Below are 22,330 nucleotides of genomic sequence, written 5' to 3'. Positions count from 1 at the left end.
ACAGATAAATGTGGGGTCACTATTTTGCAAAAAACAGGTCACTGTTGCCTTTTTTTTATGTAATGTGTTGTAGCAAGTTATTGGTGATTTGTAAAGTGATTACAACCTAATTGATAACCTAATCATAAAAAAAATGTAAGGGTAGGTGGTTCCACTTTGCCTTGGAGTGGGAATCACCAGAGGCCCAACAATATATTATCACAATTAGTACATTTTTTCAACTGCAGGAGGAAACTAAACTGAAAAAAAAAAACAAAAAAACAAAACAAAACAAAACCTCACCATCTGTCAACATCTGTTTTATCTAAGACAAAGTTCAAAGATCATTTTTCTAGTACCAAAAAGTTACATTCACATTTGCAATATTAATAATTTATATAATAAAAGACATACATTTTTCTTACAGACTGGATTATTCTAAACACATTTTATTAATTTCAACATTTACAGCTGCAGATTTGATGACTTGTTAGAGAGTGAGAAACCCATGAGCATTTTTTTTTGTTTCCTAACAGGCCTAAATTGATAACAAACTATTTTGATAATCAATTAATCATTTTCAGTCGTTTAAGAAAAAAATTCCAAATTGTCTAATTTCAGCTTCTCTGGTTTCCTTAGTCCTCTATTAAACTGAATACTTTTGGGCGGTGCACAAAACAAGACATTTGAGGCCACCATTTTGGGCTTTGGGTAACAGTGGTCAACAGTGGCTGTTTACTGTAAAGCATTAGTAAATTATTTATTAACATTTGATAAAGCTGCGTAAAGGTTGCCTTATTAGAAAGTGGCACCATACTGAGGTTGTCTTGGTTTTATAGATACTAAGTCAACTGATATCAACAGTCATAAATGTCACAAGGTGATAGAAAATCCTTTCAGAATATTTAATAGCTGCCAGGTAAGTTGTTTGTTCCTCACGTAAAAATAAGTAATTCAACTTTGATTGATAAAAAATTCAATAACAACATGTTGCAGAGAGTACCTAACAAAAATACAATGGGAGTAGTGATACAACATTTAAACAAACACAATATGGTCATCATAAACCCACTAATAAGAACCAAGTTATGTCAAAGATTTTATAAGCATGATTTTTATGAGTGCTAGTTGGACTGTGTTCATACTGGGCTGCTCCTCAAAGAGATAAAAGCCTTTTATCATTTTAGATTCAACATGACAATTAAAATTTCCAACAGACTCCTTAACTCTGAGTGTAAAAGGAAAGACATAAATACTTATCTGATGTTCCTCACTTTTGTGCTCTTACATTAACTCTAAACTCTTTCAGACAGAATTTATCAGTGGTTGTATATTTGCAACTTCTTTTGTTGCAGACTTAATTTTTTAGAACTTATTAATTAATGGCTGGCACGGTCTGGCCCCTGGCTACTTCACAGAAAATAAAATCCCCTATAAGTCCTTGAAAACCATGTCTTTCCTCTCATTCACTCAAAACAGCTGTACACATTTTTTTTTCTCAAACAGAACAAGTCACTGCTTCTCTAGAGATGTGCAGGAGACTATGCTCACCAAAGTATGTGTGTGAAAGTTTCAGCAAAGCAAGAAATACATGTACAAGAACATTAAACAGAAGTTGTTCATTTTAATATAAGGCAATGAAAGAAATCACATCATACAAACAGGTTACACAGAAACCCCGAAACAGTTATCAAAAATGTATCAATATACTATGGCTACAAGTAATTAAAATCCCAGCCCGGACCCCAGCCCTGATGAAACAACTGTCAAGCTAAATATCATAAAGTGCTTTCTTATTTTGCTGTATGCAATCATCACCAAGGCAAAAATCATTACAGTTTTCTGAACATTAACCTAACAGACCTTTAGGCACTAAACAAGCCTTTCAATTACTTAAAACACCTCTGTGCCACTTACACAATATTTATTAGCTATCTAACCACCATTCACAGCAGTCAAATGAACCCAAACTGTTTTGAGAATCTGTTCATCAATTACATGTTCCCTTGCTTTGCAAATGTAATATTAAAATGTTAAAAAAAAAAAAAAAAAGAGCATCCAGCAGTTGGGTCCATTCACAACACTGTAAGTCAGCATTCTTCTCCTTCTATGGAGCAGTCAGTTCTTCCTTCTACAGAGAAAAAGGAAACAAAAAATTAGTAAGTAATTCTTTTTTTAATGTTTTGGTTCACCAAGCGCAAACAGTAGAAAGCACCAAGTACAACAAAGAAAGATTTGTAATGTACATACAACAGCAGGTGAGCAGCACACACAGATAACACATCCCAACATCCATGCCATAGCTCTCACAGGTAGACTGCAAGCAACAACATGCAAAGGACAACATGAACATGTTGGTCACTGCATGAAGGATGGAGAGATATGAGTAGTCTCCGTTGGTTGGAAAAGATGTGAGTGGAGAAGATAATGATAAAATAAACTGCAGAAATAAAGAGATGAAGTTAATGCTATTCCAGGGCCATGGCTTTAACACAGGTGCGCTTAGAAGCTCTTCTGTCATTCAAGAGGATTATTTTCAATCAACTAGAGACACCTAGTGGTCAGTTAATGAAAACACTGTACTGACCAAACTTGGATCCTCTGAGATTTTTGTATTTTTAAAAGCAGTAACATCTGTTGTGTCTTGGAATGTCACATTGACCCTGGAAATCAGGGGTTAAAAGTCAAAAGGAACACAAAGAAGCTGGTGAGAAAAGATAAGTCACTGCAGTGAAGAGAAATGCACAGGAGGGGTCTATGTTGGCGGGAAGCACACCTGGCAGCAAAGGTTCCCTGGATGAGTCCAAGACCTGGTGAAGATGAAGCCAGGTCAGAATTCTATCTTTGTCTCTCACGTACACACACATTTATATTGACATATCAATGCACATGTCCAGCACCTCGGGGTGGGAAATGCATGATTTCGAGTACAAACTGTGTCAAGCTCTGCATTTTACATACTATTGCTAACTTCCAGTCTGCTTTGATTCAATTCATGCCGGTCCGGTATGTAAACATACAGAGACTTGAAAAAACACCAGCATCCAGTGAAACATGAAACTGCATGACATGCAACTACAATTAGATGACTTTGACAAGTTCACTGTGATTAATTATTAGTGTCAGGGAGAATTTCAAGTCACAGCAATTAAGTTTCATTCTGTACAAGCAATACCCAACTGGCTTGAAGATATGAGAGCAATCTGAAAGCTTAAAGAATGGTTTAGAAAATGGCCAAAAGTAACATACACTTGTAAACTAGCATTAATGTAAAAACTGCTGCTGTGGACTTTAAAGGTGCAATATACTTCATTCAGCATGTTAGTGCATGTTAGTGCATGTCAGTGCATGTTAGTGCGTGTGTGTCCCTCTCTGCCTTCCACATTCCACATTTTCAATATGGTGGTATGGTGATTAAGTTTCTCACACTAAAGTTAAACAATGCACTAAAATATGTTTCTGTAAACATTTTAGGTGAAAAATAGGCAATATTATAATACTGACTCATATTTATTCATCAGTTTGAATTGAGTGAGCAATGTGTTTAGATACCACTTTTTTTCTCCAGCTTAATTGATCAAATGAAGGGCTCATTTGTTTTGGTCTGAAATGCTGGTGGCCTACAGCGACATCTGATGGCAGTAAATGTCACATGCAGCACCTTCACACACTGCTGAGTAACTGTTCAAGTGTATCTGCTCCATTTAGTTGCTTCAGTATGTAAATTTATGGTCCTACTCCAACAGTAATTCAATTCAAAAACAGACTCAAAAACGTTCCTGTTCTCTCTGTATGCATGTATTTATGTACATACTTAGAAAATACACTTTACATCAAAAATTGTAAAGTGTAAAAATCTATTCCATGTTTCCTCAAGATTACTCAAAATATTAAAAACACCTGACTTGTGCTGTGGACTATGCAGTACATAAAAGACAGCAGGACCTTAGATTTACAGTTTTACAAATATAAACACACACAGTCACAATTGAGTTCACACTACATCAGGACAAGAGACAGCGAAGGAACAGGAAAACTGCCTATAGTAACTTCCCTTGAGACTGCCCTTCAATAAATGGACTAACTTCATTGCAGGGGTCTCTGGTGATCTGATGCCAGCGGTGTGACCAGCATCCTCTAACCTTACTTTCATGATAATACAGGTGGTTGGCAAAAGTTATGTAGCTGGAACTGCACCAGTGAAGGTTTTTACTGCTTTGTGTAAAACAACTGTAGACCAAGTAAAACTCTGCAGAAAGTCTGAGAGCAAAAATAAAGTACAGTGATTTTGTGTAGACAAACTGAAGTAGCAAACCCTGGCTACCTGGCTTTTTTGCTGAACAGGTAAAATGTTTTTTTTATTACGCTATAACACAGCCAGCTCGGCACTAAAGCATTCAAGCCTTGTTCATACTAGTATCCTCCAAGTGATTGTCAGTTAGCATATGCCTCATCAAAAGGCCTTGCTGTGTACTTCAGTCTTAGTGATGTGCTGACTTTGGTTTCATGAACTAGTGGTGAAAAACTTTGTGCCAAAGATGAGAGGTGTGAAGTTCTTCAGAAATACACTGAAACTGTTTTAAAGCACCGAGGAAGTACCAGAACATCAATCAGACACCACTACTGGGCCAAACCTGTTTAGAAAGACGTTGAATTCTCTAGTCCTCTCACCTCATAGGTGGTTCCTGCCCAGAACTGCTTCATCTCTTTCCTGTACCCAGCCACCACGGCTGAGGTTATCAGGGTGAAGGGCACTAGGTAGAGTAAGGCAGGCTGGCCCATCTCTGTCAGCAGCATCACAGCAAACGTTGTGATCATTCCCAGCAGATAGGCTACAGGGAATGAAAGAGACAGACAAATACAAACACAGAAGCAGAAAGACAAAGTAAATCTGATACTTCACCACACACAGACACAATCAGAACTTAAACTGCTTACTTTGGAAAAAAGAACTAACCAGAGACACAAACAATGTCAGCATTTTACTAAGCAGAACTATGAAAAAGACTCTCACAAAAGATCTTCTGATGTGTAGGGAAATGTTATGAAATACAGTATGCTGGTAGTTCAGCTGCTGGTAGACGAGTAGCAAAGACAATATGGCTAAAGAAAATACATAAAAAATGTATATATGTAACCTGAAACATACAGGATTTCAAATATGAAAAAAGAAGTGGTGATGTACTGTAACACTACCAACAATACTATAAAACTAAAAAAAAAGGAAAATTCCTTTTTTCAAAGATTGACGTAAAATATTTTCAAATAATAATGACAAAATATGAATAACAAGATTATAGTTGAGCTGTGAGTTACCTATGCAGCAGCTGACAAAGTAGATCTTCTTGGTACTGTTGACCCAAACATCAAACCTGCTGCAGTAGGCAACCAGGAGGCCTGTTGGACCAATTAAGATACACAAGGTGAGGGATACATCACACTACAAATGTTTGCATTTATTTATTCTTTCTCAGAAACAGTGCTGCCATAAACACAGATTTTTAAACACTGTTGGTTTAGGGACCTTTTAAGTAAAAAAAACAAAACAAAAAACATTCTTACTTGCAAGTAACTTTAATTACACAGATCTCATCCAGGCTAGACAAATGAGAATGTTCATAAAAACAGCTTTGTTTGTACTGAACTAAACACACCATGTATTTAGTTATTTCTTTCTTGTTCGTCTTTGGCTCAGAGAATGTTAGCCACTAATGTTTGTATTCAAAATAAGTGCACAGAATTGGCACCATGCAGCCAAATGCTGGTAAAATATTCAAGTGTCAAAAAATCCAATGGTAATCTACTAAGTGGCTGGTCAAATTTGAACATTCACTGGCCATTTGGCCAGTAAACAAAAAAGTTAATTTTGCATATTGTTCAAAATATTTCCCAGGCACAGTTTAGTTAGTTAGTTAGTTTAGTTTAAGGTAAACTCTGACACTGCCACTTCAACAGCCTCACCTGGAACAATGATGTCTCCATAACCCAGAATGGAGAACTGCATCCCACACAGGTTCTGAGCCCAAGCTGAGAATCGTGGGACACGCATCACCACTGGCAGCTGAGAAAATAAAACATTTTACCTGTTTAAAATTGCATAAGTATGACAGCAGAATTGTTGTGTCTTATGCAGCCAAATACAGTGAGCTGCACTTTGTGTTGAACTGACTATGTATTGCATATTCATTTCTCAGGGCTGTAGCAGACATATTAGTGTATGTTGCTTTAGAATCTCTTGCTGTATTTTCTAACTCCCATTTCAACAACACACTGCCTTTCACATTTTGACAGCATATATATGGTCTGCATGGACAGTAAGGAGGCAATTGGTGCACAAATTTAGCTGGGGTGAAGCTACAAACCGTGGCATAGAAAACATTTCAGAAAAAGAGAAACAACTCTCAGAATGTCTTTCTGTTCTCATCATTAATATTACGCCAAGAGATTTTTTTCAGTTAGGGTGTCCATAAACAATTAACACTGAACAAGCACTGTTCTCTGAATTTTGTTGTGTATCTTGCTGACATTTCTTGGACACAGATGTTTTAAATCTATTGTACTTTACTTTCAATGTTACTTGAAACTGTAACAACAAACAACAAAATGCTGTATTCACAAATGCTCACATACACTATGCAAATGCTATGCATACAATAAGTTGCTGAACACAATTTGCTGAATACATAGGTCTGTGCTGAGTATAATTTCCCAGAGAAAATTGAAAATCCAAAAATGTGAGCTCTGCTGCACGAGGAATCCTGGGAGAAACACTGCTTCAGCTATCCTGCAATGGCTTAACATTCCTCACTGAATCCTCTGAGCACTTCTAACTAAAGAGAGAAAAGACTTAGAGTATTCATACTAAAACCATGTTTTACTGAAACAAAATATAAATACAAAGTCTTTTCTATAAACAAAAAAACGCTTAGAAGGCCAAATCCATTCTACAATGATGCAACGGCATGAAAACACTGCACATAAAATGATTAAAATGGAACAGAACTGTTATGTTCAAAATACAAACTCAAGTGACTTTTCAGGGCATACCACCTGACAATCATGTGAGAGACTACGTGTCTGTTCATATTTCATTTTTGTTAAAAGATTGGGGGAAACCATAAGAACCTTTTTTCAAGATTACAGCCATAGAAAAAAGAAATGTAAAAAATCCATAGATACATATGAACATGATGGGCACCACAAACAATTAAGGGTACACACAACTGATCCAGTGCATTGTATACAGTACAATGTGCAGTTATTTTTGTTAAAAAAATGCATTTTAATTATCAATAAAGTAAGGTATTTGTATTACTTTTTTGAATGTTGTGTCAGGGGTCTTAAATGTTTTTTTTTTTCAATCTTTCTTGTTAACTAAACTTGAACAATTGCCTTGGATGCATCTTTGTGGTTTGTGGGGGTCTATACAGAAGAATACAGAAAACAATTCTATTCCTCTACTTCTATTCTATTCGATTCTGCACATGAGTCTATCATCTACAACCCCAATCCCTTCCCACACACCTCAGAATGTAGCACTGAAAAAAGGAGTGGATGGGTAAAAGGTCAAGCCTTACTTTCTCAGAGGGAGTCTGGGGTTCAGCGGAGACCTCCACCATGTTACCTTGCGTCTACGACAGACCCCACCCAACCCCAGCGCAAAGTTAGTCAATCAGTCTATCATTGCCCTCAGGGCATCAACAACAAGCAGTGCAGATCAGCCAGGATGTTAATAAAGCCAGGACAAACTTGACGGGGAATTCCACCAAGCTTAGCTTTTGGCTGGTTCATCAGGACTCCTGCACTCCTCAGCTGCACACTGCTTTTCTTGAACACAAACTTACTCTACCAATTTATTTTTATTTCAGTCCTGAGTCTCCTAATAAAGTAACAATTTTCATAAAATGTATTGAGCTGCATTTTTTTCAACCATTCCAAATCTTAAAATTCACTAAAACAGTGAAAAAATTGTGAAATTTGATATTTTAACAAAAATTTTGAAAATGCCTAAAAAGACAATTTGGCAGTGTTCCCCTTCAAGGCAGGTTGCAGTGCAGATGGACTTACCTTCTCTCCAGATGCATCCGGGCCCTGGGCAACCTGCACCATTATGCTAACTCCATTCTGTTGACAGAGAAAGAAATGCCAAACATTCATATTACTTGTCTATTCATGAAACCACTAGAGCTGCAAAAACATCTCCTATTCAATGATATTAAGTGTCTGTGTTTACGGTTCCCTTTCCAAATAATCACTTGTTCTCTTGAATGAAGCTTTTGTGCATCAGTTAAATATGTTCACTGGATGCCAAAACTCTTTGGCCAACAAAAAGTTGAACATAAAAGCAGGAAATACTGCAGAAAAAAATCTAAAGAAATTGTCAGCATTATGTGGAAAACCCCTCCTGCTACAACAAAACACAAACAAAATAAATAAATATGTTCATACCTTGGTGAGGAAAGGAGTGATGAAAACAAAGAAGACATCATACACAAGCAGGAGGCTCAGCAGAATCACACAGATCTATGAGATTATGGAAACAGAAGAAAACAGAACTGATAAATCTGAGAAATGAAAAAAAGATTTTAACGCAGTTTTACTAGAATTGCATTCATTACTAATAATAGTTAATGTACAGAGGTCTGTCTTGTTGATGCAAAGACAAAAAGATCTGGGACATAGAAATAGTGCGTAGAGGACAATGAATATAAAATATGTGTAAATAAATAAATATAATAATGACAGTTCAAGAGGAACAGAGTCATAGATTAAAAGATAGAATTATGAAGAGAGAGAGTGTGATTCTTGGAAGAGAGAGGTACCTTGAAGTTGGACAGTGAGATGGTCTTCATGAAGTTTAGGCAGAAAGCAATGCCAAGGAGGTCCTGTAAGATCCAGATCCATCTACAAAAGCACAAGAAGCTCTTTTACCTTGTGTTTTAACCTTAGCATGTGTTTTTAACTTTAAGAGGAGCAGTCTGACTCAACTTAACACAAACACAACACAAAAAAGAAATACATAGTTACACAGTTAGAAATAATACCCTGCTAAAGGAGAGCAAATTGAAAGAATTGATTTTATAGCCATATATTTTGATATTTTACAATATATTTCACATTTGTTTTTCATTATTATCTCCAACAGACTTTGGGCCCTAAATTTTTTTTTACTATCACATTCATAAAGACAGACTAAGCTAACTGATAAAGATCATAAAAATAACACAAGCAAGTTATGTTAAGCGGCAACAGGGAGGCTGACAATAGAATCCACTATTCAAGGAACACTGACCAACCTCTAAATATGAAACACTTTAGCCACAATAACCCTGCCAATGTCATTATCACATTAAACAACACCAACTACATGATTGAGGTTATTATTTAAATTAATTAATATATAATAGAGTAAACAGAATAAAGTCATCATTCATGTCTCACAAAACAAGTGTACGTCACCATGCAACCATTAAGAGACAATGTCCATACCTGGTACAATAATGACAGGAATAAAAAGCCCTTCAATCACCTTTCTGGACAGGCTGAGCTTGCACTTGGCTATAAACATGTAACACCAACACAGGAATGTGGTTGGGTTATAATGTCAAAAGCACTGCTGCAGCAGTGTGGTTGTTTACTGGATAATATTAAGCAATAAGCACCTTCTGCTTCACCACTAGAACAGTCCCCCTATGACAGCCACGACTGAAGGTGGGAGTGAAACAGACAGAGGCATTATGGGTTGTGTGTTTTGTGTGTATTTGTCCCGTCAGGTACCTGTCTTCATTCCTGTAGACTCCCCAGACCACAGCAATGCTAATGCACACAGCAGCCAGTATGAGAGACCTTACTGAGAAGTTACAATTTCGGATAGAGAACCTAGAAAAAGACATAGACAGTCAAATAAACAAAGGCTTTCAGCAGCTGACTGGTCAGTCAGGATATGATTCAGACACAGACATGTTGGGAGAAGGAAGTAACACACACAGATCTGTTTCACATCTTCTCTCTGTGACCACTATGTCTGTCTTGTTTAGATGGAATGGATATTTACAGAGAAACCAGGAAGGAAATTAAAATATGATTACATATTCTGTACTGAGCTATTCATCAGGTAGTACTGATACTCATCTCTCCCATTTATATTTACATAACACTAGTGGAATATGCATTTGTATTTGTATGTGTGTGTATAAGTGTGTATATAATCTTTTTTGAAAGAGTGATCATCATACCCGCAAGTGCCACAACCAATCTTTTCCATCACTGCATCCAGGCAGCTGAACAGTGCAGAGGCAGAAGCCAGGCAGAATATGGCAATAATAACGTAAACTGGGTGAAGAAACAAACACAGATCACTTCAACAAAACACCAGATATTATTACTCCTTCAGAGTACACAAGAGCTGTTTTTATTTTGTCCCACTCACCGAGGATGTTGTAAAAGTAGTACATGAGTACCAGCATCCCACACATCAGGGCAACAAAGAAAACCACTTTGAGGGGAGAGTACAGGAAAAGCTCTCCACTGTCGGCTTTGCTCTCTCCACCTCCTCCCCCCTCCGCACCACCTTTCAGCCGGTCCCTGCCACAAACAGAAAAACATTGGAATTATATATTTCAAGCCTACCGTTTATAAAACTGGTGGTCAAAAAGACAAATAAAAAAAAGCAGACCAGGCACCATCAACTATACAATTCAACCATACAAATCCATGCAATCTGATACAATGGCACTGCAATAAATATGACCTTCGGCAAGTATATGCTACTTGTTGAAAATATCAATGCCATCTATTGTATGTTCAACATTTCAGTACTGTATATTCACACAGCTATTATCTGGTTAATCATTCACACTCTCACTGCATACTGATAAAACTAAATGTTCTTCTGATATCTGCTCTAGTTACATTGTATTAAAATGTACAAATATTGTGATGACCCCTGCAGTGAGATTCACCTGTCTCTCTGCTCACTTTGCAGGTGGATCACTTGAGGGCCCAAGTGTGTTCCTGGGTTATTTAAGGCTGGCTGCAGTGTAGCTGCTGCTCTCTGTCTACCATTCTGCTGTTGCTGCTCTCTTTGCCCTTCATTCAAGGCACTTGATTCTCCTTTGGTTTGTTAAGTTTGTTTAGTTAATTATTCTACTTTTCACATCCATACATTTAGGCCTTGCTCAGACTGCTACCCCAAGTCTTTTTTGTGAAGTGTCAGATTTTATTCAGATTGACTGGACAGCAAGACTAGATGAAAATGGATACAAGCAACATTTTTGAGGTGGTTGGAAATGCCATTCCAATCAGATCTCTACAGATGTGTCCCTGTCTGGCCACTGAAATCAGTTTTTAAAGTGTCTTCTGCATCACACTCAAAGAAACACAACAACAGCAACAAATCAAAAAAACACAAAAGTGCATCAGAGTGGCTGAGCAGAATCCATGCTACTACAGAATGTTACTAGCGCTCTGTGCTATTAACAGAGCAGTATGGATAATAACACAAGAGTTTGTCCGGTGTGACGGAGGTGTTCTGCATCACGACTTCACAACACAGATGATGGCTCTCCACTTCCCATGCTTCTGCCTTGGGAAGTGTAGAAAGTTCCTGATGCTTACAACGTTACTACAGCAACACATGCAGATAGGTTGGTGATGTCTGGACACACACAAATCTGATCTGATCACTTGCAAATAACAGGACAGTGTGTCTTAAAGATCTAATTTGATAAACAAATCTGATTTGCTTGCACTCCGAACAAAGCCCTACACACACCCATCATTAAAATGTCACTGACATAAACATACCATATCTTATCATAGCTATTACCTCTAATATAATTTAATTTGGTCCAGTTTGGTTACTTTGGGTAATCAAGTTCCATTGTTTAAATGTTGTGGTCTGGTGTCGTCTCCCTTATTACTTGATTCCACTGGGCAGGATGCATGTGCGCCACAGTTTTGATCAGTCCTCCACACGGCTTCATGCCCCACCAACAGTCTTTAAGTGGAGCATTTTTGTCTGCCTGATTATGTTGACTTGCTCAGATTTTGTTGATTTGGTATTTTTTCCTTGATTTTTGTGCTTCTACCATGGGTTAGGAGGCTACGTAGTTCAATGGTTTCTTTCTGGTCTGTTTGTATAATTGTGAGCCTGCACATGGTCTTTTATTTTAAAATGTGACAAGATTGTCTATGATGTCCTGTGTCTGACTTCCTGCCTGCTTGGTTTGCTCTGTGCAGATTGACGCAGCATCCCTCAAAAATAGACTGTGCATATTTAAAGTGGAGCAGAGTGGAGAGCCGCTTCTGGGACAAGGCGCTGCTGGTGGAATCACAAGCATTGTGTAGAGTGGCTGTGATGACCTCCTGTGGCTGCAGCACAGCCGTAACACAACACAGCCATGCTCAGAGGAATCAAGCCATTATTGTTGAAACTTCTTGAGTCAAGTCCTGACAATGCACAGCTATAATATCTCACCTCTCACATGCTCCACTCCAGTAGCCACCCAGGGCAACAGTGACGATTGCAATCAGTAGCATGACTGCAATGCTTGGATCAAGCTTGGAGTGTGGTGGAGCGTAAAGCTTCACGTGCATATCTTCACCAAACACCTGAGGACACACACAAAGATTAAAGATTTAATGAGCAACTTTGCATCCAACATGACTTTTTCATTGAATCGAACTTTTCTGAAAGGAGTGGTAACAAGACTAGCAGCAGAAAAAGTAAAGACTGCCTAACCTGCCGTGCTTCCAGGAAGTCCCTGTACCTCATGAGAGCCAGAGGAATGTGGACCTTTGCATACTCAGAATCATTGGCTGACGGAGGTATCTGAAGAGCCGAGTGGGAAAACAGAATTCTTTATAAATTTCTATTCATTTATTTATTTATTTATTATTGTGCATGGAAACAATTACAGAACAAGTGAAGACAAGTGTATAAACAGCTCAAATTATATTAGACAACAGACAAAAACAAAAATAATGGCAAATAAGAAAAATAGAGTAAAATAAACAAATAACATAGAAAGCAAACATGACTTCAGTCTAGTGGGTACGTAGTAAACATACATACATGGTTGAGACTATATGTGTGCGTGTGTGTGTGTGTGTATATGTTTATTTATTTATTTATTTATTTATTTATACCCTAACCTTAACATCACGGGAGCAGACCTATGGCGCTGTTGTGGCAGTAGCATGACAAAGGAGGGCCAAGTCCTCCAAACTCAAGAGACAGAAACTTAAATTAAGGTGAGGCTGACTGGTGTTTTTTTTGTTTGTTTTGTTTTGATTTTGGAGATATTATTATTATTTGGTGGTTGGCCCAACAAAATCTGCTATGCAAAGCCAACTGTACCCTGAAACCCCATTGAATGGCCAGGTCCAGGGCAATTTCGCCAGCCACCCACATGTAGGAGGACAGGGTATTGGATGGGGAATTGATAGTGGTGGTGGTGGGAGGCTACTTGTGTGGTATGTCCCAGCAGGCACAGTGATGGAGACAATGAGATTCTGCAGCCCAAGATAATGTCAGAGAGATTCTCAGTGACTGCTGTCCAAAAGGAGTGAACTGGTTGACAGACTCAAGTGGCATGCAAATAATCATCTGTGCTACCCAGTGTGCATTGTGAGCAGGTATCTTGTGTCTGCCAGTCACATTTTCAACATTTTGCTCTGAGTGATGTGGGTTTTGTGGATGGTTTTATATTGTATAAGTTACAGATTTGAATGCATGGTCATAGAGAAGATGTTTTTATTTATTTGTATCCAGAAGTCAGGGTTGGGAGAGATAGACATGGCATTTTCCCATTTTGTGATTGGGAGAGTTATACAAGTTATACAAGATATAAGTTTATAAAGTTTTGATGTTATTTTTCTTTTTTTTAATTTGTGATTTCCATAACCTCCCTGCTTAATTTAGATGGTTGTAGTAGGCTGCCAGAGTTGTGTGAACTGTGATATTCTGACAATAGTTAATTTTCTCGATTGATTGCAGTAGGAAGGGGAGGTCTGCGATTGAAGTTGTGCATTGATTTTGTTCTAACTCTAGCCATGGGTTATTGTAGTTGCTCTTGTTTGTCCATTTAAATAAATATTGTAGTTAATTTGACAGGAAGTAGTGGAAAAAGTTTGATGCCTCTAAGCCACCTTGTGATTTTTGATTTTGTAATGTTGAAAGTGAGATTTTGGGTTTTTTTTGTTCCATTAAAATTGAGTTGTTAATGAGTCTAGAGTTTCAAAACATTTATCAGTGGGGGTGGTGGGGATTATGGAAAACAAATAGTTAAGCTGAAGTAAGGTTTTCATTTTGACTGTAGCTATTTATCCTATGAGAGTGAGTAGGAGCTTGGTCCAGTGTTTGAAATCATCTTCTATTTTTTTTAAGCGATGGGGTGTAATTGAGATTGAACAACTCTGACAGCCTGGAGGAATTATTAATTCCTAAGTATTTTATATTGTCGGTGTGAAGTGGGAGGTCTTGGGCTGCAGAGTCCCAGGCATCTTCAGACAGTGGTAATATAGTTGATTTGTTCCAGTTTATTGTATAGTGGAGTGGAGATTGTAGAGAAGTTGTTAATGGTGTTAAAGGTTTCCTGCTGTGACATGGAGGGATTCAGTAGGTGTAATAATAAATAATCTGCACATAAACTAATTTTATGTTGTGAGTCAGTATCCTGGATTCCTTCAAATTTATTGTTTTGTCTTATTGCTGCTGCAAGTGGTTCGATAAAGATGGCAAAGAGGGATGGTGAGAGTGGGCATCCTTGTCTGGGTCCCAGGTAAAGTGTGACGTTTCTTGAAGTGACCCTGTTTGTGATTACTGTGGTCCTAGGTGAAGTGTACCGTGTTCTTAGAAATGTTTATAAATAAGACTTGGGAACATTTCTTACTGGGCCTTTGGTGAGCCACTTTAAACATGGTATGTTGTCAAAAAATTAAAAGTTAAAAAAAAAAAAAAAATCACAGTGAATCAAACATGATGACAGGAAACAAGACCATTTCTCCTACAAAGAAAACATATTTAGATGGAAACACCCACACTGATACCACTGGTATGTCACTTCCTTATTTCTGACTCGCTTCTGCATGCACTTCTTACATATTACATTTGTTACTCCTTACAATAGCATTATTATCAGTTCACAAAAAACAACAGTTAATGGGCCCTCCATGGGAGTTAGTTAACCACTTAAAAAAAAACAAAATCTTACGGAAAATGTCAAATCACACCCCCTCAGGCTTAATCAACTAACAATATACAGATTGATGTAAATGTCCTACCAATGTTTTGTTGCTGGCAAGGAGCAAAGCTGTAGCTCCGAGGGACTGAGCAACCTGAGCTTTCTGGCTGAAATCACAGTCCCCCCTCATGACCACCACTGCTTTGTCCTTTACATCTGTACTGACCCCTGAGGCGTTACACAGGACAGTGGAGGTCAGGTTCACAAGTGGATACTGCGACTGGAAAAGTGAAGACAATAAGTGATTTAACAATTTTAACGGAGGAGAATTTCCTGTAATATTCCCATCATAACTTTGGGATACAGGAGAAGTCACAAAATTAAGAGTGTTACAGCAAACACAAACTCATTTCAGCTAGCGTCACCATCATTACTTCTAAACTGTAAATACTTCTGGTTACCACATTAATCAGAGTGGCACACCACCACCAAATAGCAGTTCGTAAATACAGGCTGTAAGGTGTAAAGTGACATTTTAACATTTGGGATCATTGAACTTCATTCCAAATTTCAAGGTTCGGAACCACTCATGGTGTATTTTTGTAAATACAAAGAATAAACACAAAATTGACTTCATGCTTAAGAAGTAGATGAAAGCCAGAGTTACTTTCCTGTCCTGATGCTATGAAATCACAGCAGAATAGTGCCTGAAAAAGTTTGAAAAACTTACAGCAGCATCAAGGGTTTGTGATAGGGGTGTCCAGGAGTGATTGTGGACAATACAGTACTCCCTCTCTGTATTTCCATTTGAAATGTGCAGAATCGCCTCTTGGCAGTTTATCTGTTGGGAAAGAAACATTATTCTTTTAAATTTCTACACAAGCTTAAAAGTGTCTTAATTGTAGCTGGCCTGACACACAGCTAACAATTGCAGCATCCCAGTAGGCATGCATTTGTTTTGTATGTCAAAAAAATTGTATGAATGATATCATTGTTGATCTCCTTACAACTCATGACTATACTGAGGCCATTATGTGTGGTGGTCTGTCAAAAATATGCATTGCTCATATTAGAGAGACACAAAAACACTTTTTTTTCTTTTCCAGCCTGATTCTGATACCTGAATGTTGTCTTTATACAGTAAGTTGTTGTCTTCCTTTTCTGTATTTCAGGACTAAAATATCTCTGAACTAAAGACATACTGAGTTAGTACGCTCTTACTGGCTCACTCAGTGGCAGCCTGTTTTATATTGCATTATGGCAAGTTCATGGACCATGAACCAAGTTCCACCTGCATGTCTAATTCATAAAATACTGGTAGACAAAAAAAAAATGGCAATGACTGGATATCTTTGTAGAACTGTTAAATTACAAAGTAATTAATTTGTGCTATAACATTTTGGCATGAGCTGCATTGCATTATTACAATTAATGTTTCATAAATATTAAAAATATTTATAAGATATTTGATAAACATCTATACTTCATACTTCAAATGCTTTCAATTTTATTTTTTTCACAGTATTTGACACTCCTGTACCAGCTGTACTTGCTCGCTCACTCTTCTCTCCAACAGCGAGTTGTTAGTTCCTCCACCTCTCTCTTGCACACAGTACTGTCTAATCCTCATTGTTTGTCTCATTCTCTATCCATTGTTATAGAATAAAAATCTAACATTTCATGCCATCAATGTTGAGTCAATTCCCTGTGGTATCAAAAATGATACAGAATATCGACATTTCAAAGGGACTGCATCAAAATATTCTGTCAACACATATATTTATGATTCATAAAAACAGCAGACTATGGAATCTGAAGTGGTACATGGATTGGTGCCGGCAGTCTGATATCCGATGAGTTAATTATGTCAGTATTAGCACCCAACACCAACATTGTGTTTCCCAACTCCAGTGTCAAGCCAGCCAAAACAGCTGTGAACTACTGCACCAGATTAAAAGCAATATATACAAATTCAATACAAAACTTTTTAGACATCCGGGTTACAAATTTATATTGTTTTAACATCATTCTCATGGCGGCATTTTAATGTATAGGTAAATAATCAGTTAAATGCTCTCACTTCACTGGCAAATATACTGAGCTGTCATAAATATCAGACTGAAAAGAAGCTCTCTTTAAGCTTTCATCAGTGTTTGGTTTTCCTTATTCTTTTTTTTTAGCCTGATATTAGACTAGTCAACTCGTTACACTTTATTTCCATATTCAAAAACAGAGCCAACTCAGTGCAGTGGTGTGTGTGATCTCTGCCTTAGTGATCAGTGATCCGCTTTAAATAAATATGTGAATACTTCCTCGACAGTGACGTGTTTAGGGAACGTCGGGGAAATCACCCTCCGCCAAACGTCAACGTCTGTATAAGTTAGCTAAGTTAGGTTTGAACAGCTTTTGCTTAAGTGCTAATTTAATGTTAGTTCTGGAAAATGTTAACTACATTAACGCTGCCCCTATCATCTAACTTAACAGTAATGCAGCACAAACACGAAGTTTTCAAGCTTGAACCACACTAGCAGAGGCTAACGAACCACATGTTAGAGCTAACGATAGCTGGTTGACAGCGGTCAGTTTTGTCGTTCTTTAACGAAAAAATGGTGCTTATTACACACGAATCAGTACAGTATATTGACAACATACTATTAATATGTTTTAGACAGTTAGCAGTACTCACAGCCGACACAGTTTTCGATGGTAAGTTCAGTTATCAGGCCCGTCGGTAACCGTTGGCTAACCTTCACGGTTCAGTTTCTGTTATTAGCGTTCATCAACTTACCTGCGATGCCAAGAAAATGACCGACAAAATGAAGATACTGACAGCTCTTTCCATGTCTGTAACATTCGCCTTTTTACAGAGTATGATGGCACCAACATTAATTGACTTCTGTGTGGCACGGAAACACTCTTATTCGCTAGGTTGCTCGTATCTTCATGGCTTTTGTTGTTTAGCTCGTCAGCAGCTGCCAGCTACTTCCTGTATTGGCTCGTGACACATGACACGCGCTGACCCACTGGTTTCTGTTTCACCTCCACAGCGTCTCAACAACAGCACACACACTGATCAAATGATAAAGAAGCAAAAGTAGCAATACCATGGTATAAAAAGAAGCCATTTCAAATATTTATCCACTGAAAATATAAAAGTAAATATTTTTTTTAGCATGTACTTAAAAGTTTTTCAGTTGGCATTTTAACTTTTCAGGTTTGAAAGTAACCACTTCTTGACAGATTTTTTTTTCTTCTTCTTCCTCCTCATGCTCCTTTCTCTCCCCTCCTCTTCTTCATCATTGGCTTTAGTTTATCTCTGCCATTTATGTCTTTTCTCTTGTCCCTTTCCTCACCTCAAATAAAAAAATAAAAACAAAGGAAAAATGTTATTGAATCATTTGTATTTAGACATTTCAGTCCTCAGACTTAAAACCTACTTGAGACTACGGTAAGGTAACAAACTGATCATATATATGTTCAAAAAGGGTGTTCAAACTGGTTGTGCACTAAAGTTATCTGATGATCCTGAGGTTTTTACTTCTCCATCAATGAAAACCTTCACAATGACAAAAAGTAGGATTTGGAGGTTTTTGAAGAATGTATTGCACTGACATAATCTGGTTAGTCAATGAAACTGTCATTGCATGCACACAACAACATGTTTGATGGTTCAAGATTTACAGGTGTGTGGCTGTGATGATCATTATTCAAGTGTGGTGGACCTTCACCTGAGGACATACACAAACATTAAAAGAAACAATGCTCAAATCTGGACCCAGCTTGACCTTCTCTCTATTTAGTGTGTCATTCTGACAAATGCAAACAACATGAAGGAGTGGGTTATTGTAACCTAAAAGTTATGAAGTTTTGATCTGTCTTGCCATGGAGACTGTATGATTTATGACCTGTGTAATATGTCATCAATTTTGGTGACTCATGTTTGGCTATTTATAGATGAGATTTGCACCACTCTCTCAATCTCACTAGTGATTATTTTGGTCACAAACAAGGTACTCAGTGAATTAAAAAAATGTTGATATCAAATTAGCGTTGACAAATTTTCATGTTTTGACACAGTATAAACTTAAAGGTGCACAGTTGTTGTCACTGTTTTGGTTTTTAAAGCTGCAACAAGCAGCTGCTTTCACCCTGCCCAGCACCAAATGACTACAGGAGTGTGCTGAGTGTGTGATCTTCACTAGACTAGACATCTAGGTGCTCAAGTAACAAGCTGTCTGTCAACCTGAAAACAAATGCACATTGCTTGGAAGACCCACTGCTCTGAAAAGACACATTGTCCCTGCAGTTGGGTTAGGGTTAAAATTGGGTTAAAGTTGGCTTTTTTGTCAAATGTAACTGTTGGGGTTTTGGAATAAAAGGCTTTCGGAACAATATCATAGCACCACAACATGTTATACTAACTAGCATGTTGGCAACACTGGCAACCTCACCAACCAATCAAATAAGCTTACTCAGCTGCCTCACCTAATGGGTGAATGCCCATATTTTCAGCGGCCCATTAGTCTGCCCCAATAATTTGAAAAATATACCACTGGACTAAAAGCTCATCTGTCCGTCAGATGCCCATTGCTCCAAAGGAACATTACTTCAAAAATACATACTCTTCCTGCTGTTGGGTTTAGGGTTGGGATAAGATTAACCCTATCAAATAACTGACTGACAGGGGTGCGTACCAGCTGAGCTAAAACTCTCATGATTTTACTGGAAATCTGTCTGTAAAACCCCTTTAAATGTTGTGAGAGTGTGTATGGGCCTTCAGAGCAATCGACATTTGTTTTTGGGATAAGTGACAATGGGCTTTTGGTCCAATGGCACATTTTTTGGACAACTGGAACTGCAGAATATTGGGCCATTGAAGCAATGGCAATGGCACCACAACATGTTATGGTAACTAGCATGTTGCCAGCACTGGCAGCATGTGGCCTAACACAGCAAATAAAAAAACAAAAAAAAAAAACTTGCTACTTTCCTTACCCATAGCCAATCATTCACAGCAGAATTATCTCATACAAAACCCCTCAAATTTTCTATTTATTTATTGTCTTTGTATGCATCTGGTGATGCTAAAATACATATCCCTCTTTCTAATTGAAGAAAGAAGGTTATTTTTGTTAATCTCACATGGCTCTGATTGCATGGAGTATGTTTTATTATATGAATCATGTCATGACATACTCACGGTTTGCTGTGTGGGATATTTGTCTGACTTGTTTTTTATACTGTACACTCTTGTCACAGCTTATGATGTCTCACATTTTGCCTTTTGTCCCTTTAGCTTTGCTTGAGTAGCCTCATGCATGACTCAATGTAAATCACCCATCCAGTGTAATGTGACCAGGGGGGAAGATGTGGTCATGTTTTTAATAGTCATCTACCCTTTTTTCCTCAGCACCAATTAGTTAATAGGTGTTCACTGGTCCAAGATATAATCAGATGAACCTGATATTTCAGATTCATTAGTTTCACATGACTTTGAGCTATTTCTGTTGATAGATTAAAATAAGAATATCAGCAATTCTCAAAGACAGATGAACAGTTGGCTCAAGTGCAGATCATTTTTGACAATTACCATTAGTGTGGTAATCTGGCTCAAGATATAGGCTGTACTGTATTGTGTTTAATATGCAGTAATGGGTGAAATGCAGCATGTTAACACAGTAACCACGGCAACAAGAAGCTATGTGGAGTTCCCAAATTAATAAGCAGCAGTATTTTACATTTACATGCTTACACATGCAGAGTGATTTGAATATTATTTGTGTCTTTTTCAATTTTCTTACATCCTTCTATGAATTAGTGAGGATTATGTCATTTGTAGTGTTTCATGGGATTTTAACAACAGAACTGAATGTAAGAGAAAGACTGAGAAGCTAAAACTAATTGAACTAATCATATGGTGATGGATTTTCAAGCGTACATGAAGACTTCCTATCTCACCCCTGAAGCTCCACAGCATCAAAATTTGAGATAAACACAGCGGCTGCTTTGCCTCATGTGACCCTGGCGTGAGTACTCGGCTGCTGCAACTATGGCTTGGGGTTTTGCTTTAAATGTGCCACTAAAGCTGCACAGCTGCATGGCTCCTGCACCTCTGCTTTAGATAGATGTCATGTTGCTTGCAACGAAATATGAGTGTTCAGTATTTCTGATTGAATTAAGCAAAACACAGATTTATTGATCTATGCATAGATATCTGGTAGGAATATTATGGGAATAGTCTGACGTACTTTTGCAGTGCATTTTATGTTGTCTATCTGCTATTTGTGTCTGATAATAATAAAGTTTATATGTATGACTTATCCTCCTCCTGTTACATGTAACATCTGTTCTTTTATCTGCCTTGTAAAGCACTTTGTAACTGTTTGTTTGATCTCTTCTATTTTAACTTCAATCAGCAACCAAGAACACATTTCATCTCTTCAGTTATGAAGTTATGAAGTTATGGTCTGCAGACTAGGTAACCTACAGGTGATCTAACAGGATGTTAGTGTCTCTTCTTCTACTCCTTCTTAAGTCTGTTGAAAACTGTCCGACTTGACTGCAGCTTTTTGTCTCCACCTCGTGCTGCGGCCGTCCGATCTCGTCTACTTTCCAGGCGAGGCGCAGTTCATCCCGAACGAGCCTGTTTTTAAGACTAGAATGAATCCTTGATTTGTGGAACTCTTGTGAGATTTGTGTGATTGTTTCTTCATTGTACACCTTGTACAACCCAATTTTGTTTTAAATGTATGAACGCTATGGTTAACTAAATATGGTAGGTTTAATGACGGAAAACACTCGGTCAGGGTTGTGGGAAAACCACTGTTTGGGTCACAAATGATCACTCTTGCGAGATCTTTCATGGGTCTGTGGTTCTCTTAATGGGTATTCTTCGGTGTTTTGACTTTTGAATCCCAAAGTGTCTGTGTTACCTTATCAACTGAACCGAATTACATGGAACTGGACTGACTTAGTTTTGTGTTCTTTAATATAACATTTGAACTTTTAAACTGACGGTGCTGGTTTGTTTAAAGATGGTTTATTTCTTGCCAAATAATTTATGACTTTGTTGGTTGTGAAAGTATTGTGTGTTAAAAACCTGTCCGTCTGTCCTTTGTGAGGTTTGATTCTTTTATTCTGTGAACTCGAAGACAAACTGGCACTTG

General features: G+C 37.7%; 1 protein-coding gene across 3 annotated transcripts; it reads right to left on the bottom strand.

The window, feature by feature from the left end:
* Positions 1–1,583: 1,583 nt before the first annotated feature.
* Positions 1,584–18,169, bottom strand: sppl2a (signal peptide peptidase like 2A). 3 transcript variants are annotated; one of them, XM_084720050.1, is made up of 17 exons: positions 17,953–18,169; positions 15,895–16,005; positions 15,265–15,444; positions 12,722–12,811; positions 12,458–12,591; positions 10,409–10,563; positions 10,215–10,311; positions 9,757–9,858; positions 8,802–8,883; positions 8,428–8,502; positions 8,047–8,103; positions 7,557–7,610; positions 5,941–6,040; positions 5,296–5,376; positions 4,651–4,811; positions 2,756–2,789; positions 1,584–2,110 (listed from the first exon to the last, which is right to left on the bottom strand). In XM_084720050.1, the coding sequence occupies exons 1-17, from the start codon at positions 18,004–18,006 to the stop codon at positions 2,070–2,072; spliced, it is 1,608 nt and encodes a 535-aa protein (XP_084576176.1). In that variant the 5' UTR covers positions 18,007–18,169; the 3' UTR covers positions 1,584–2,069. The 3 variants fall into 3 exon arrangements, with proteins under 3 accessions (XP_084576176.1, XP_084576160.1, XP_084576167.1); XM_084720034.1 differs by lacking the exon at positions 2,756–2,789 and having other exon boundaries at positions 17,953–18,168; XM_084720041.1 differs by lacking the exons at positions 2,756–2,789; positions 7,557–7,610 and having other exon boundaries at positions 17,953–18,168.
* Positions 18,170–22,330: the final 4,161 nt, after the last annotated feature.

This window comes from Lutjanus erythropterus, chromosome 1 (genome assembly GCF_056507025.1).
Source record: "Lutjanus erythropterus isolate fLutEry1 chromosome 1, fLutEry1.hap2, whole genome shotgun sequence".
NCBI lineage: Eukaryota > Metazoa > Chordata > Actinopteri > Lutjaniformes > Lutjanidae > Lutjanus > Lutjanus erythropterus.
The sequence above is the reverse complement of the archived record's forward strand: the minus strand, read 5'-3'. Positions and strand labels throughout refer to the sequence as shown.

Bases quoted from the DNA above. Each gene is read 5' to 3' on its own strand.
- sppl2a (XM_084720050.1), bottom strand. From the start codon at position 18,006: ATGGAAAGAGCTGTCAGTATCTTCATTTTGTCGGTCATTTTCTTGGCA. The intron at 10,564-12,457 runs GTGAGATATTAT...TGTTTGTGGCAG, and splicing joins TGGAGTGGAGCATGTGAGAG to GGACCGGCTGAAAGGTGGTG. The intron at 8,503-8,801 runs GTACCTCTCTCT...ATAATCTCATAG, and splicing joins TCTCACTGTCCAACTTCAAG to ATCTGTGTGATTCTGCTGAG.